At 38.2% G+C, this 18,370-nt stretch overlaps 1 protein-coding gene across 1 annotated transcript in view; it reads right to left on the bottom strand.

The window, feature by feature from the left end:
* The window catches only part of TNNI3K (TNNI3 interacting kinase), a gene marked incomplete at its 3' end in the record, with an annotated part of 277,657 nt that overhangs the window by 45,914 nt on the left and 213,373 nt on the right, over positions 1-18,370 (bottom strand). The window contains exons 22-23 of the mRNA XM_082614605.1: positions 14,651-14,710; positions 11,253-11,425 (exon numbers count right to left, since the gene is read on the bottom strand). Coding sequence (XP_082470731.1) covers positions 11,253-11,425; positions 14,651-14,710 — 233 coding nt within the window. The remainder of the gene's footprint in view (positions 1-11,252; positions 11,426-14,650; positions 14,711-18,370) is intronic.

Raw genomic sequence — 18,370 nt, 5'->3', positions numbered from 1 at the left:
CATTAAGAAATTTTCTGCTTTTGTTAATTAGAAAAAAGTTATGGGCAGATTTGAGCTTAAAAAGAAAGAGATAAAAGGCAGCTGACAGGCATCATGCCACTTGCTCACATTCCAGCTGCTCTCCTTTGGCTTTTATATTTTTCCAGCACAGACCCTTAATGAGCTTGATTACTGACCTTCAGAAAGTGAGTGTCACAAAAATTATACATCCCAGAGGTGATAACTGTCCTGAGAAAAAAAGTTTTCTCCCTTGATTAGGCAAGCAATGTCTTACTCTCCTCACTATACAAACAATGTGAGCAAGGCCCATAGAACTTAAGTTAGTTAGACCACTCTCTACAAGCTCAGAAGACATTGCTGAATTGAGGATTAGGTATTAATGTGATGCTCTGATACACACTGAGTTCTTTGGTAACCACTAGATGTGATAATTTAAATCAACACTGTTTAACAAGTAAAAAAAAGTTCAGAAAGCCAAAGATGCTATTTTTTTATTATTTTCTTGAATTTATAGATCTTAAAATTATTTCTATGTAGAATCAGCTAAAAGATTCTGGGCCTTCATTGAGTTTATGAGTTTAAGGGCAGTGTTTGTCTTCATTTCCAGGACTGAAAAACTCATGAAACCCTCATCACTGGATAGGTTTTTTTTTTTGTTGAACAAAAATATCAGCTAAAAGATTCTTTTTTTTTTTTTTTAATACAGTGAATTCAATTGACTACTGTAGTAGAGAGTACATTTAATGAGAAAAAATGTCTGGTTTTACAATGTACTTAATTCAATAAAGAAATCATACTAAAGTAATGTTCAAAACTGGTCCCCAGATATTTAGAAGGAAGGAGTTTATCTTTTTATATGTTCTGATTAGTTTTTGCTGCGTCTAGAAATGTGGCCAGGGAGTCAGGCTGGTTTCCAGAGACATGATTAAAGAAGAGAGAGAGGGCAGGGTTAGGCCAAGTTCTGCTCGTGAATGAGGCAGCAGGTGTGGAATTTGTTTTATTCAGGTTAAGTGTGTATCAGTGCAGGCAACTGATTATAAAGATCTATTATGAGCAGGCATAAGCTGAGGTAAAGTCGCTAGTATCAGAGGTAGTCAGAGTGGGAAGGGAAATTTTTCCTTCAATCAAAGGCTGTACTGGCCATAGACTAAGAATGAGCTATGTTCCGTTGAAGCTGGAAGAGTTTTCGAGGGAGGTAGTTCAGTACTCTGGATAGCTCCCTGCTGATTATCCTCAAAGCCCAAACCAGAGGTTAGAAGTTGCTGTTTCTTAAAGACAGTTCAAACATTCTGGCTAGGGGCTTCCCTGGTGGCGCAGTAGTTGAGAGTCCGTCTGCCGATGCAGGGGACACGGGTTCGTGCCCCAGTCTGGAAAGATCCCATCATGCTGCAGAGCGGATGGGCCCATGAGCCATGGCCACTGAGCCTGTGCGTCCGGAGCCTGTGCTCCGCAACAAGAGAGGCCACAACAGTGACAGGCCTGTGTACCACAAAAAAACATGTTGGCCAAGCATAGTCTCCAGAGACAGCATGGTGTAATGGAAACACCACCAAATAGGCCCAGATTCAACTATTAATTACCATTTTTCAACTATACAGTTTCATTAAAATTACTTAAATCGTTGGAGTCTCAGTTGTAAAACAAACTGAAAAATGGAAACCAGGAGGCCTACTTCATAAGATCGTTGTGAGGATTAAATGGAGTAATGTTGTGAGACCTATCATGATCATTCATTCATTCCACAAATAGGTATTTAGCAACTATTAGACCCTATTCTAAGTACTGGAGACACATAATCAAAAAGGAGAGATGTTCATGCTCTCATGATGTTTACAATTTAGTGTAGATACCAATAAAAAAGTAAGTGATTGGCTAAAACTATAGTTCCAGGCAGATGTAAGTGCCATGAAGAAGCTATTCTACTGATTCTTGTGGGCCTAAAGCTTGAATTTTATTGGATTACATGGGAGAAATAGCATAGGCCCAAGCCAGGTGGGAGGTCAGATAATAAACACCTGTATAAAGCTAAAATCTTTGAAGGACAACACCAAGATTGGGTGAGCCAGGAATAATAACATCCATTCTACATAGGAAGACACAGAGGATAATTGGTCTATGTCATCCTTGGCTCCAGCTAAACTAAGGAAAATGAAAAAAATGAAGTATTTGCCCTGAGAGGTCCCATCCACAAACCCATTCACATGCAAGTTTTAAAACAAAAATATCACTGCATGTGTTTTATGGAAAACTCCAAGTTGAAGTTTTTAAGTGGTTCGGTGGGTTAGTGTCCCCAGATAATCAGAAAGAGCAAAAGCAAATCATCTGTGAAGTAACTTATGCCAAATAAGGGTAAAAAAATTGCCAACGATAAAGTTCCAAGGAATGTGAGCTACAATAGAAACAAAAATTTCTAAATACATTTTAAAACAAGGAGCAAGAATTATCAGAAACAATGAACTACATAATTATATCCAAAAACTTCAGATAGAGAAATAGCAGATATTCAGATATATTAATAGAATCTAAAATAAATGTGTATGAAAAGAAGAAATAATTTAGAAGTGTGTAGAAGAAACAGATTTTCAAAAGAGTCTAGTCAAATTGCAAAAGCTATACAATTTCTAGAATTGGAATAGATATTAGAAATGAATTGAATTAGAAATGCAATGAAGAGAACAGCATATTAGATCCAGCTACCAAGTGTACTGGATAGATTTGAAGAAATTACCAGAAAGCAGCATAGGGAAAGTAAAGGTTGGAAAATTTTAAAAAAAGAGAGAGTGAGAAATGTGGAAAATAGAGTGAGAAGATCTAAGATACATCTAGTTAGAAGTCCATAAAGAAAGAAGAGAGAAGATGGGGTAAAGACATGTTAGAAGAGGTAGTGACTGAGAATTTTCCAGAATTTGTGAAAGATATCAATCTTCAGATTCTGGGCATCTAATAGATTCAAAGCAAGATAAATAAAAATAAATCCATACCTATATACAACATAGTTAAACTGTGCAATACCAAAGACAAAGAGAAATTCTAACAGCAATGAGAAAGGGCAGATTAAAAATAAAAGAAATGACAATTAGATTCGCAGATAATATTTTAACAGCAGCAACAACAACAAAGATGTGGAAAAGCACCTTAAAGGTGCAGGGGAAAATAATTAAACACCTTAAATCCCATATACACTAAAATATATTTCAAGAAAGAGGGAAAATAAAGGTGTTTTCAGAATGGAAAACTCCTTTTCCTTTCAATAGTAAGATAACAGAATCCCAGGTGAGAGTTACCTAAGGGGACGAATGTGTTCATGAACTAATGCTCTTGTGAAGGAAGGCTGCTCTTTTTGGCCTTTTACCTGGGTAGCCTCCTGACATCAAACATCCCAGCAGCTTTTAAAATCCCTCTGTTTTTATGTAGCTTCATGAGAGATCACATAGCTTTTCCAAACTTGGTTACATATCTCCCATTACGGGGCCATAAAATAGAGAACAGAGGGCTTCCCTGGTTGCACAGTGGTTAAGAATCCACCTGTCAATGCAGGGGACATGGGTTCAAGCCCTGGTCTGGGAAGATCCCTCATGCCGCGGAGCAACTAAGCCCGTGCACCATGACTACTGAGCCTGTGTTATTTAAGTCTAAATAAACCATAGCTGTGTAAAACAATAAAATAATATCTAAGCTGTGGAATTAGAAAAATCATACTAAAATAAAATAATGGATAGAAGTATATAATTTGGGAGGGAATGAATGAAACTAAAATACTCTAAAATCTCTTTTATTTGGGAGTAGGACAAGTATATTAATATAAAATGTATTAAATTTAATATGTTAAAGTTTCTAGGGTACACACTAAGGAACAGAAAACCAGAGTGCCTATTCAAATAATCCAAAGGAAAACAGGAAAAGGACAGAGTGAGAAAAAATCCCAGAGAGAATAAAATAATGTGGTAGCAATGAATTCAAATTATTTCAGCAGTCACAATGAATGTAACAATCAACATGACAAAAGGTATAAGAACCTTGCAGAGAAGATTATAAAACCTAACTAAAAGATGTTAAAGAACATCTAAATAAATACAAAAAGTACTATGTTCATGGCAAGGGAGACTCAATTATCATAAAGATGTCATATCTTCCCATATTGATCTATAGGTTTAAAATACCTATAATCAAAATCTTATGTTTTTGTGAAAAATCCAAGCTGATTATAAAATTTATATGGAAGAGAAAAAGTCAAGAATAATCAAGAATAGTCAAGATGGGATGTGCCCTACCAGAAATCAAGAGTTTAATAATGCTATTGTAATTAAAATCGTATACAACTGACACAGGGATAAACAAATGTCCCAAAGGAACAGAATAGAAAAACTGAAAACAGACCTATCTAAATGTAGATCCTTGATATGTGAAAGAACTGCTTTTATAGATCACTGGGAAAGGGATGACTATTCTTTCTAAAAAGGAGGAAAAGAAAGTTCATGGTCGTTATTTCATGTTTGTTCATCCTGTTCTCTTTATACCTGAACTATATTTCCATCATCTCTCTCTTCAGTGAAACCTTTCTAAACTACCTCAACTCAAAGCAAACTCCCCTTTTAAAACACACTGGGAATGAATGTGTCAGTGCCTTCTTTTGTCATACGTTTCCAGCACCCAATTTCTATTCGTTTGTTTACTACAAAGAAATAAGCAGACATTTAATGTCCTAATAGTGAGGGGGTGGGATGGAAAAAAGTTTGAATTAACTGGTCGTTCATTATTTTTGGATAAAAAAATTTGAACTTGACCGGAAAGTAAGGGTCAAAATTCTGAGCGCCACAGTTTTACTCAAATGTCAGAAATACAAAGCATGGTATTCATAGCCCAACTAATGATTCCTCTAATTTATTATAGATAAAAATATTTAATATTCACCACTTACAGTTCAGTTATAAATGAGATATTGTAGGCACCAGAAAAAAAAACACAAAAGAAAATTTCTTCCCTTAAAGTACTTATGAGCTAATGGGCAATTAAAAATAAATGATCATAATACAAGACAAAACAACACAAATGTATAAAGTGGCACAAACTACCGTAGCCTTTGGTAAGGCATAACTAAGGAGGAGTTAGTCCCAGAAAAGGCTCTTTCATGACACAGTGATCAAGCTGACTAGATATTACTGAAGGCTGATTAATATTTTGATAAGATTGGGTGGGAGTGTTGAGGTTAAAAAATATGATATAGAAATAGGTTGACAGTAAATTAAACATGGGGTGTGTATGGGAAATAGTAGAACTTCTAGTTTGTCTATACTGTGTGTCACCAGGGATGCTATTGCTATTCTGTGCAGGATAATTCTTTATTTTGTGGTATTGTCCAAAACATTGTAGGAAATTCAACACTCTGCCCCCCCCACTAAAAATCAGTGGCACCCCCCTTGTCACTGGGAAATACCAAAAATACCAAAATACCAAAAAAATACCTCCTACAGTTCCCAAAACCCTAGAACATTTTTTGAGAAGGGAAGTGACAGGATCAATGTCTAGAACCACTGGAACATCTGATGTTTACTGGGAGGGAAAACTGGAAATGTGTTTCACTGGTCATTTTGGATTATGGATGACATAACGTCACTTAATTTTAGAGGCAATGTGGAATTACTGGTAGTTTTAAAGTAGGGTAGTGATATAATTGGAAGTCTACAGAAGGAAGATTACGCTGGCAGTAGAGGGTTAAGTGGATTATGGCATGGGGAAGCTGGGACTCGAGGGAGAGAAGTTAAAGACATGACAAAGAAAGCAGAGCAGCCAAGTTTGGACATATGGACTGGGGGCTAACTGTGTGTGTGTGTGTGTGTGTGTGTGTGTGTGTGTGTGTGTGTGTGTGAGACACAGAGAGCGAGAGAGAGACAGAGAGTTGGAGCCATGGGTTGAAACTGCTGATTGTGGTGAGCTGGCAAGAGAAATAAATTGGGAATGAAGAAGGGATTGGAAGAAAAGTGAACATTTAAGGCGCCTGAGGGAAGTTTCAGTACAAAGAAGCATGAAGGAGAGATAGGTAGTAGACTAAAAAGGGGAGTATTTGCCCTTCCGTGGTGAGGAGACACCACACTACGGCTGATACTGGATAAACCGTCCTGCTCCACAGAAGCGAGTGGACACAAGCCCCTCAGCGCTCCTTTTTTCATTCCTCCTAGGAACATTGGTTTCATGGTGCTATCATCTTACACAGTTGCTGCATTCTGGAAAAACTATGTGTAAATTAAAATTTGATAACATATTCAACTTTTATAAGTTGAATTGCATTCTAAGTGCACTAGGCAAGCTTTCTATTTAAAGGAACCCTTTCATGGACCCTTTTGTAATGTGAAAAATTAATTCCAAATCAATCTGTTTCACAGTTCCAATCTCTGGATCTCTGCTTTCTTCTCCTGGACAGCTAACTAGGTCATAGCATTCTATTCTCAGAGCCCAGCCCCACATAAACACTAATTGGTTTTCACATCTGAAAGGTTGTGTATCACTTTGTCATTTCTAAATATACATGATGTAATCCATGTACAAGATGGGAGATTTCATACCCTGTGGGAGGAGCAAGTGCCACATGCTTAGTTTTCCAAATATATCTAAAGACACAAAGTATTTTAAAAGAGGCAGAACTTCAGGAGTGCCTTCCCCAAACTCAGATTTCATCAGTTTGGGGTTTCAGTAGGAATTAACAAATGTCTATTACCTTCGGAGAAGATATCTGACACAGTTTCCCACCTTGATATTTATTTTATAAAGGAAAATAATAATTAAAAACAAATGTGGAAATAGAAACCAAAATCCCCTCCAAATCAAGAATTACAAAACTACAGGCTGTAACTTTCATAACCCCAAAATTGAAAAAAAATAAATGCATTATTTTAAAGACATTGTTGAGGGCTCCGAGACCCAAAATTGGGAACATTTTGAGTGAGGACTACAGGCCATATCCTGTTGCTATTTAAGAAAAAATAATGCTGGGCTAAAAATTACACCTTGTGTGATTGTAATGAGTTAGTTAGAAAGCCTCTTAGAGCTTGATAGCACCTTGCAAGGACTTTTGGGAGAGACCACACAGGTAATCAGCCTTCAGAATGGTCGCCTTTTGTCACAGCTGCTGCTTCACCTTGGCACTCATGTTCCTCTTTTGTTTATCCCATCAGTTGCATCAGATTGACTGGCAGGTTAGATTGTAGTATTCACTTTCAGCATGCTTCTCATGCTTGGATGTATATTGGGCTCACCTGGAAAACGTTAAAAGCTTCTGAAGTCTGGGTGCCATCCCCATGGATTTTGGTTTAATTGGTCCTGGGCACTGGTACTTGTAAAAGTTCCCCAGGTAATTCTAATGTGCAGCCAAAGAGCCGCTGAATTCCAGGTTGTTAAACTCATGGCCCTGCTAGATCCTTGGATTCTTTGACTTTAAGAAACTATTGATCTCTGGTCTCATTTGCTCTTTCCTATACATGCTGAAAAGGCAGGCTTGGGAGGAGTAATTGAATTCTTTCCCTGACCAACTTCCAGAAGACATTGGAAGAAGTCCAGCAAATACAAGTATTGGCAAAATATATCAAACTTCTGAAAAGTGACACATCCTGTGCCAGAGAAATTCAGAAAGCAGAGGAGAGTCCTGGGTGAGGACTCCAATTCTGCTTCAATAAACTTAGTAAAGTTACTTACTCTTTCTGAGCCTCAGTTTCCTTATCTATAAAAATTGGAATACCTAACTTCTAAGGTTTACTTAAATGAGTATTCAAAGTGTCTAAAATAGTGCCTGGCATGCAGTAGAAGTGCAATAGTGATAGTTATTTAAATGGAAAGAATAGAGAAAATAATTAAATCTTCTTGACTGATTATGCTCCAAAATAATAATAATTACAAATTATTGAGCCAATTTATCCAATGTTTTATCCTCAGAACAAATATTTGTTACATATTGACTTCATTCCAATTACACTGCTAGCTACTAGGGTTACAGATATGAATAAAACAGACATGGTGTATCTTACAACTTAGCTAAATGCTTTACTTATTTCTGGAGTTGATTTCAAACAGTCCAAAGATTGACCTTACTAGAGGGGTGATACAATTACAAACTGACCTTCAATGCACCCTCACAACAAATACTCAGGGTGTGCTAGGCTGTTAAGAGAAATTTGTACCAAGTAGACAGACAAGTACTTATCAGGGTTCCATAACTGTCCAGAAGGACCAGGGAGGTATAAAAAACCATGTGAGATTATCAAAGGGAGCATCTCAAAACACCTGATGATTTTTTCCCACCCTGTTTGGGCAGTTTTAGGAGTAGTGGTATACCGTCTGGGTTCTTGAAAGCCAGAGCAGCTGTGTTCCCTCCACCCCCAGCTCACCCAGTTGGGTGTGCTGCTGTGCCTCCCATCTGGGTAGCTGTCTATGTATTATAAGTTGTGTGACTAACCTACATTATGGGAACTTGCACCCTTTGCTTGGGTCTGTTGGCATTTTTCACTCAGTCACTCTGTGACAATACTGCCTCTCCCAGTAACAATCCCAAGAGCTAGTATTACTATCTGTATATTACATATAAGATGTAGGTAACTTGCCCAAGGTCACCGAGCTCTTAAGTGGTAAAGCCAAGACTGAACCTCAGATCTGACTTCACAGCTCATCCTCTTAACCTCTGCCTCAAGTGGACAAACCTTGAGTGACTATGCTTTGGAAATACCAAAATCTGTCTCTTCAGATAATTAATTTTAAAACCACAAGTAAAGAAGAAGAACAGATGGAATTAGAAGATGATGTTGTGACTGAACCTAATCTAATCTTGGCCTATGAGCCCCTTATGAAATTATGTGAGAGACTGGAGTCCAATAAAGAATTGTGTCCAGTTTGCCTTTGTATCAATCAAGCCTGCTGATACTTAACTTCATGACATCCCATAGATTAAAGTTCATGATTCAGGTTCTCATCTCTTCATAGCTGCAGCTGCAACTCTTTTGTCAGACCAGGAATTTAATAACTATGGCTAAAAAGGCAACAGTAGCAATTTGTAGATGGTATAGGATCCTTGCTAAATCCAGATAGTCTTTCCTCACCTTCAGGATAAAAATGTTGACTCTGATGACAGAATGTGTGAATGTGTATATGTGTGTATAAGTGCACGTGTGTAATGGCTCATGTACAAATGCTCTGCAGCACATGTGGGAGGACAGAGATTTTAAGCCAGTCTTTTCTGATTTTCTAGGAGTTGCAGTATGCACTTTGTAGGGTATCCATGGAGCAGTGCCTGCCTTTATTGTTCTCCATCCAGATCAGGCCATTGGCGACCAGGTTTACATACATGAAATATGACCCCACCTTCACTCCAACCACATTTGTTTAGACCAGAGGTGGCCATATAATCCAAAGGGACCCATCATATTTTCTCACATGGCAGACTGTACTTATTCCTACTTCATTATGCTTTTTGTATTTATGCCTTTTGCCATATGACTCTGTAGGACCTCCCACTAGAGGCTGAGTATATTTTCTCTCCCTATCGATGTTGGACTCAGCTATGTGACTTGCTCAAGGAATGTCGTAGGATGCAGGAGACTGTGTATTGGGGATTGGGGCATGTAAATGGCATAGTTTGCTATGGAAGAAAGCTGAACTCTTTTTTCCTCTTTTTCTGACTTGCCCCTTTGCTTAAACTTTTTTTTGTGGCTTTTGTTTTTCCTTGAGGTAAAGTTCACATAATATAAAATTAATCATTTTAAAGTGAAAAATTCTGTGGCATTTAGTATATTCACAATGTTTTGTAACCACCACCTCTATCTAATTCCAAAATATTTTCATCCCCCCAAAATAAAATCCCATATCCATTAAGCAGTTACTGCTAATTTCCTCCTCCCCCACCCAGACCCTGGGGCCACCAATCTACTTTTTTTTTTTTTTTTTTTTTTTTTTTTGCATTATGCGGGCCTCTCACTGTTGTGGCCTCTCCCATTGTGGAGCACAGGCTCCGGACGCACAGGGTCAATGGCCACGGCTCACAGGCCTAGCCGCTCCGCAGCATGTGGGATCTTCCCGGACTGGGGCACGAACCCACGTCCCCTGCATCGGCAGGCGGACTCTCAACCACTGCACCACCAGGGAAGCCCACCACCAATCTACTTTTTGTTTTTATGGATTTACCTATTGCTATTGACAGAACTGTGTCCCCCCTCTCTCCAATTTCATATGTTGGGGCCCTAACCCCTATGTGACTGTATTGGAAATAGGGCCTTTAAGGATGTGATTAAGGTTAAATGAGGTCAGAAGAATGAAGCCCTTGATCTGACAGAATTCGTGCCCTTATCAAAAGATAAAAAGACTCCAGAGCTCTCTCTGCCATGTGAGGGTACAGTGAGAAGGTGGCCATCTGTAAACCAGGGAAATGGCTATTTGAAAGTCTCACTAGAACCCAACAGTGCTGGCACCCTGATGTCAGATTCCAGCCTTCATGGTGAGAAATTTCTGTTGTTTAAACCATCCAATCTATGGTATTTTGTTATAGCTACCCAAACTGACTAGTACACCTATTCTGTATATTCATATAAATAGGATCACATACAATATGTGATCTTTGTCCCTGGCTTCCTTCATTTAGCATGTTTTCAGGGTTCATCCATGCTGTAACATGCATCAGTACGTCATTCCTGTTATGGCTGGATAATATTCTATTGTATGGATACCACATTTTTTATCTATTCATCTGTTGATGGATTTTTTTTCCCACCTTTTGGCTATTGCGAATAGTGTTGCTATAAACATTTGAGTACAGGTATTTGTTGAGTATCTATTTTCAATTCTTTTGGAAATATACCTAGGGGTGGAATTGCTGGGTCATAAGGTAATTCTCAGAACACTGAACTTTTGGTGCTCAGACTTTCAGAGTTGCTTCTTGATTCCCACACAAGAAATTCTTCCTTAAATTCCATAAGAAACTCCCAGAATACTTTCAATAAATTCCTTTTGTTGCTGTAGCTAGACAGTTCTTGCTGTAGTTAGACAATTCTTGCTTAAGCAAGAGTTAACCTGAAGCTTAGAGAACCTAGACTAACAGACAACAAAATTTCTAATTTTTGATCAAAATATTAGAAGAAAAACAGGTTCAAATCTCCCCTTTCAAAGTTTGCCACAGGGGTGGTAAGTTCCCTGTTGATACTAAGAAAATCAGGTGATTATCTTGATGAACTTCTGGAATCTGACTTGACTGTGTAACTGTTGCTTAGACTACCACTTACCTTTGGGACCAGGCAGTATAGGACCTTGCATTTAGAGCATATTCCAATTCAAAACGACTCCGCAAGGCTGCCACGTGGCTCCGCCCAGGCCCTCCTCCACGGCTCAGCAGACAATCAGAAGAAGAGGAAGGTGAGAGAGACCCACTGCTGTTACTTGATGCAGGAGACATCAGCTGAGTGAAGGAGGGGCAATTTCAATCAATTAATAAATCCAACAGGCTTAACAGCATAGTATAGAATGTAGATTTATTTTAACTTTCCATTCTAGGATTTCTCATATTTTAATTTCTATTCATCTCAGCTTGCTTTTCCTTTCAGCCTCTGATGGCAACACGTGGCTAGCTTTTTTTGACCCAGTTCTGTGATGAGAGCTGGCCCATAAAACTTATGCTTGTCTTTAACAAAGCACAGTAGGCTCAAATCAGATTCGTAAAATAGGACGTTATTATTTAATGGTTAAAAGATTCTCTACATTTTTCACTATGGTGATGAGATTCATGGCAGAGCTCCTTTAAATTGGAGCTTACAATTATTCCCTTTACATAAAATTATTCCCTTTACATAAAATGGATTTACACACTTTCCCAAAAATACAACCATTTTATAAAATGAAGGCTGCTTTAGTGTCCAGCAAGCATGAGGACTAAATAGAGTTGTTGTAAGAGAATTTTTAAAAATATTTACAAATAGTTAAGTATTGTTAGAAAATAGAAGAGTGTGAGGGAAGAAAATGAGAAAGAGAAGAGGAAAAATACGAAAGTAGTTTTCTTGAACTTTTGACACCCTTGTTACTTATGCACTCTACCTAACACAACTGAGAATATTAGTGCTTTGACATTATAATTTCATAAGACATGTAGAGAGCAGACTTTGGTTTTAAAAAAAAATAATATATATAAATTCTAAACTCTTCACAGTAGCCAAGACATTTCTAAGTAAAGCTCCGAGAATCATGTGATGTCAGTATTGAAATGAACCTTCAAACACTTCAATGATTTAATCTCTTTTGTGCATCCTTTTCAAGTCAGCTATGCAATCTGATGGGGAACCTCCAGTGATGGGGAACTCACTATCTCCAGATCCATTCATTTATGTTAGGACAGCTCTGACCATTGGAAAGTTCTTCCTCACAATTAACCAGTTCTATTATTGTACTTCATTTCCATCTGTTGGGCCACAGAGAACCAGGCCATTCCCTTTCCTATATGACAGTTCTTCAGATTTTTAAAAACAGCTGTTGACTCATCCTAGATTTGTCTTCTCTGGGATAAGCATCCCTGGTTCCTCTAATTGGCTCTCACATACAGGATTTTCAATTCATTCACCACTCTGATCTCTATTCCCTAAAATTTGTGTTACAGTTTTAATTATCCCTTTAAAAGGACATAGCTGGGAACTATTTTGTTTGGCCATCTCAGGAGAGAGAGGAATGATCACATTCTTTATTCAGATGCAAGACAGTTACTTCATATTCTTATTCAGATGCAAGACAGTTACTTCATATTCTAACTCCCCCAAAGCTTATTATCCACTAACCTTCATGATGCTCCTAAACCGTATCTCCAACATTTGATTCTTTTACTATTGTTTCTTTGACTCTGGTGTATGATGATATATTTATTCTTATTAAATTATTTCTTAGACATATCCTACTACCTTTCCTGCTTTCAAATATTTGTTGTCTCTCTCAACTTTACTATAGCTACAAATGTGATGAGCAGAGCCTTCCTGACCTTGATCTAAACCACCGACTAAAAAGTTGAAGAGTAGAGAGGACAGAGCCTTATGGAACTACACAAGTTAAGATCCTTAAAGATGATTCTAGTCCATTAATTAGTGCAATGCAATTCAGCAAATTCTCTTTGAATATAGCCCATAGTTATTCATCTTTTCCACTAGGGGAGATTGTGCTAAAAGGCTTGGTCAATATAAAAAGACTAGCTAGCTTAGCAGATCCTACCATTGTCCCTGTTTCTGGAATTCACTCTCTGATCTAACTGGATATATCCCAGGCTTGGCGCAGCCTTGCTCTGTCAAACACAAAGGTTCAGAGTGAGAGGATACTTGGAACTCAAGCCTGAAAAGCATCTCTCAACATCCCAAGCCTCTGGAAGATGCTCTTGTTAGTAGGGGCTGCTGTAGTCTCACCAAATATACTTCTACTTCTCTCCACCTCATTTGTTTCAGGACTGAAGAGAAGGGAAAGGAAGTTTTATGTTTAAAGAATAAAGCTTCCTCTTTGTAAGTTCCTGTAAAGATTCAAGAGACACAGCCACTCACTTCAGGCAGTAATTGCAGACGTGGAACACTTTTCCAAAAGATTAGGTTCCAGGGAATTCCCTGGTGGTGCAGTGGTTAAGACTTCGTGCTCCCAATGCAGGGGGCCCAGGTTCGATCCCTGGCCAGGGAACTAGATCCCACATACATGCCACAACTAAGAGTTCGTATGCCACAACTAAAGAGCCCACGAGGTGCAACTAAGGATCCCGCAGGCCAGATTTAATAAGACCCAGCACAACCAACTAAATAAATATTAGGAAAAAAAAAAGATTAAGTTCCAGTCACTCTTTGTTAAGATTTTAAGGAAAGAAAACTTTCCTTGGATGGTTCCACTTTGGGATTTAGCTGTGCAATCTCAGGTTGATGCTCTTTTTCCCCATTTTTGCCCCTCCATACACTCGTTTATATGTGAGCCTGTATGTGTGATGTCCATCCCTCTCTCCTGTAGCACTCACTTGCATTTGGGAATATATTATTATTTTTGAATTAGTGCTCATGTTTCAGTTCCCTTGCCTATTTTCAAATGCTATCTCCAGAACAGGTGTATAGAAAATTAAGGCAATTATAGAGAAAATTAAAGCAAACAGCTCCTTGATATTAAGGAAAGAAAATTCCATTAGTCTCATTACCAACACATATCACTTTATGTAACATATATGTGATATAAAAGCAATGCCTCCCAATTAATTTATGTGCTAATTTTAGTAATAATTTTTCCTGCTCTTATTGAACATAAATGGACAATGGCTTAATGTTTTAGCTTACATTTCATTGTTTGTAAGAAATTTTGTATAGAAAGTAATGATTTACATAATTACCTTCTAACACATTTACTTTTAAATTTTTACATATCAATTTTTTAAGCTATGCATACCCATGTCCATTTGCTTGCCTGATTATTTGTTGGAAGGATCCCAATTCACTCTGAATTTGCCTTTGCCCCACAGATGCAGTCAATTCTCCTCCACCCTAAGAACTTAATTGACAGGGTGAAAATATGAATGGAGTTATGGACACTCACACTTTCTTTCCACAAGCACCACCTTAACTACATTCCCCAGCATCGTTGGATATTCAAGCCTTTGTAATGGACATATTTCAGAAGCCAAAGTTCTTACCTCAGTGTTGCAGAGACACTCTTCTAACTTGGTAACAACTTCAGAAAATTCAGGTCTTCCCTGTAAATAAAGAAAAGACTTCTTTTCCTCAAAGAATAAAAGGGATGTAGCTGTCTTTGGATTTTAAAAATTGGATATTTGTATGTGCAAAGAGTGAGATTAACAATAAAGTAGATTTTTATTTAAAATACACTTGTATTGAAGTGTTAATTGAATGTTCACTTGCTGTTCATGGAGGGATGTTGAGTCTCCCTCTGATAAGAGTTTTAAGTCAGAATTTGCAACTACATTCAGATAATGAAATAGTGGAAAAGCTTTAATTAGCTTTGTGCGCTTTTACGCGGCAGGTTTGCCTCTTCAAAATCAAATAATAAAAGTGAATACTAAAAACTATTAACTATCTCAGTGCCCTATAATACACTGTTCAATGTGTCTGTAGGGAAAGAACTGCTACAGCTAATTTTATAATTAGCTTCATTTTTGAAAATACCGTCTTAGATTCAAAACTAAGATCAATAGCAACCTCATGACTATGCCCTACTTTAGGGGTTAAGATAAGCTTTTAATCTTCAAAAACTGTCATTAAAGATATTGTCCACTATGAACCTTCGTGTCAGATGAGTTTTGTCAAATAAACATTTCTTGTATTCTGATTATATTCCAAGCTTTGTTCTAGTTGCTAGAGATATATAAATAACTATGGATCTATGGAAAAAATTCTCGGGATTTTAGAAAAAGTTGGTTTCTTTTGAAGAAATTATATACCTTCTTTTTTCAGGTCCTAAGGACATGTTACATAACCTATCATTTCTCCCTTTATGAAACTTTCACTGCCAGGAGGTGGATAGCCCAATTTAACATACAGGTGCAGTAACCAACTAATTTAGATTCTTAGTAGAACAATTTCTCCCTTAATATCTAGCCCTCCCCTGAGGACACTGCTTCCCCCAGAGCTCTCTCAAGAGGAAGCTGTTTTCTCTCACATATTCCTGTACTTCTAGGTGGGTGGGGATGGTACTGGGGGTAAGCGGAGGGGGGGATGTCTGTGTCTGTCTGTGTCTTTCTCACTGACATTGTAACTTCCAAATGGTTTCTCCTGGAATAGCCACCAGTTTGTCAAGCTTTTCCCCAGAGTCCTCTCCTTTCTCTGAAGGTTTTGCATCTGGCTCACTGTCATGCTCTCTAGCACTACTCTCAGTGCTTTTATTATCCATGCAGATAATCATTAAGGTGGCCTGACCTCTGGGGCCCTTTGTCTCCCCTTCTGCAATGCTCTTATCCTCCACCTTCCCTTGGTCACTTAGCTCCCCAGTCATTCATACCCTAGGCCCTGTTACCAGCGACGCCTGAAACTCCTCTGTGCTCTCCATCCTCACAGTTTCCCTCAGATGGCCCTGGGGCTCTACCTCCTCTCTACCGAGCTCACTTCATCCCGAGCTCTGACTCCAACAACTTTGACTGCATAAACAATCTTACCACTTAAGAAGACGCTGCTTTGCACTGTGAAGATTTTCAAATGTACCCCGAAGTAGAGGAAAAGAGTGCAATAACCCCCCATGTATATATGTATATCACTCAGCCTTAAAAACCATGTTTTTGCTACTATTGTTCTATCTTTTTGTCTATCTATCATCCGATGTCTCCCCTATTTTTTGTTCCTGTTACCATCTTTTCACCGTCATCCAGTCACCTTATTTCCTCCCTGATTTAACTTAGATTACACTGGCAATCATATTCACTCCATTCCACATAGCCACAACTCCCTTGCCCTATCATGAATTTTGTACACAGTTGGAAAAATCCTAGTCTTGATTAAATCCATCCCGACGGCTCTTATTTCAAAATTATGACCCTCTAACCTGACGTGGACCCTCAGTACTGTTTAGAGAGTCTATTTTGTATTCCTAGCTCACTCTCTCTCACACTCTAAATGGCTATTTTGCACCTTCTCCTCTTTCCTCAAACCTCTACTTCCCACTAATACTTCAACCACCCACCTATATCTAAACTCACATCATCTGCCTTCACTCCCTTTTCTACAGATGAACTTTGCCTGATTCTATCCGAGGGCAATTCCTTCACTGTGTACTAGATCTTATCCTTGTTAATCTACTCAAGGACACTGCTCTTACAATAATTCTCCCTTCTATTTTTTGCATCATCAGCATTCCCTTTCTATTGTTTTATCCCATCAACATACAGACATATAAATTCTCTCATCTTAAAAACAAATAAACAAAAACAAAATAAAACTCTTGACTCTGCTTCTTCCTCAAGCTACTACTCCATTTCTCTGTTCACCAAAATTGCTCTAAAGAGTTGCCTAAATTTGCGGACTCTTATTCTCCTTCCATCTGTCCTCCATCCCAATCAGGTTTTCTCCTGTAACACTCTGCTGAAACTGCTCTTGTCAAGGATACAGATTTACCTCCTCATTGCTAAATCCATCTTACTTGGCACAGCATTAAATACAAATAATCATTCTTTTGTCCCTGAAACATTCTTCAACTGGACTTGAGGTCACTATTTTGTCATTTTTTTCTGCACTATTACTTGCTATTTCTCAGTCTTCTCTTTAGATTTCATTTCTCCTCTTTATCTTTAAATTTTAAATTGCACCAGGCCTCAGTCTTTGGGTCTCTTCTCTATTTAATTTGTTGAGGATTTAATTCAGTCTCATGGCTTTAAAAAACAACTTCCAAATATCTATATCTAGCTTAGTACTCTTTCTTGAACTCTTAACTCACATATGCAACTTCTTGCATTTATAGTCTTCTCTGCTTCAGTAAATGGCAACTCTATCCTTTCCACTTCCAAACACCACAGGATAATATCTGAATTCTCTCTTTGTCATACTCTTGCTTCTAATCACCAGCAAATCATAATCATTCTGCCTTCAAAATGTATCTAGAATCTGAATGAAGAAACTGCATTTATACTGGATCAACCCTCCCCCAGATAACAACTGTAAACTCTGGATAAAATGTAAAAGATGGTGACCTGAAAGCAGCAGAGAGTGAACAGGAGAAGGTAGATTTTGGAGGGGAGTCACAGAAGAAAGGAAGGGCATAGGATAAGTTTCTTATCTTTTTTTTTTTTTTTTACAACATTTACCCTAAGGGTAGGCCCCATCTGCATCTTAGAGAACAATTAAAATTCTGAAGGCGGCAAGCCTGCAGTTTTGCCTGCTTGAAGAACCTGAGGATAAAATTCAGGACATCTAGGGTAGAGTGAATTAGCTATGGCTTTGTAACAAATTATCACAAGTGGTTTAAAACAATACCCATTTATTATCTCACAGTTTCCGTGAGTCAGAGTCTAGTACAGGTTAACTAGGTCCCTTGCTCAGGGCCTCACCAGATTAAAATCATGGTGTTAGTTCACTCTGTGATTCTCATCTGAGGCTCAGGGGCCTCTACCAAGCTCACTGGTACTGGAAGAATTCATTTCCTTCAGGTCCCTGTTTTCTTTCCAACTGTTGTTCAGGGATAACTCTCAGCTTCTAGAGGATGCCCACAGTTCCTTGCCACATGGCTCCTATAAGCGGTTCACAACATAGCCATTTGCTTTCTTTCTGGCCAGCAAGGGCATGTTTCTCTAAACTTTTTTCCCCTGTGACCAACTGGAGAAATATTCTTTGCTTTTAAAGGGCTCACCTGATTAGGTCATACCTACACAGAATAATCTTTGTCTTGCTATATGAGGAAACATAATTATGGG

Source organism: Mesoplodon mirus (assembly GCF_964341445.2).
Source record: "Mesoplodon mirus genome assembly, chromosome: 3".
Taxonomy (NCBI): Eukaryota; Metazoa; Chordata; class Mammalia; order Artiodactyla; family Ziphiidae; genus Mesoplodon; species Mesoplodon mirus.
The sequence above is the reverse complement of the archived record's forward strand: the minus strand, read 5'-3'. Positions and strand labels throughout refer to the sequence as shown.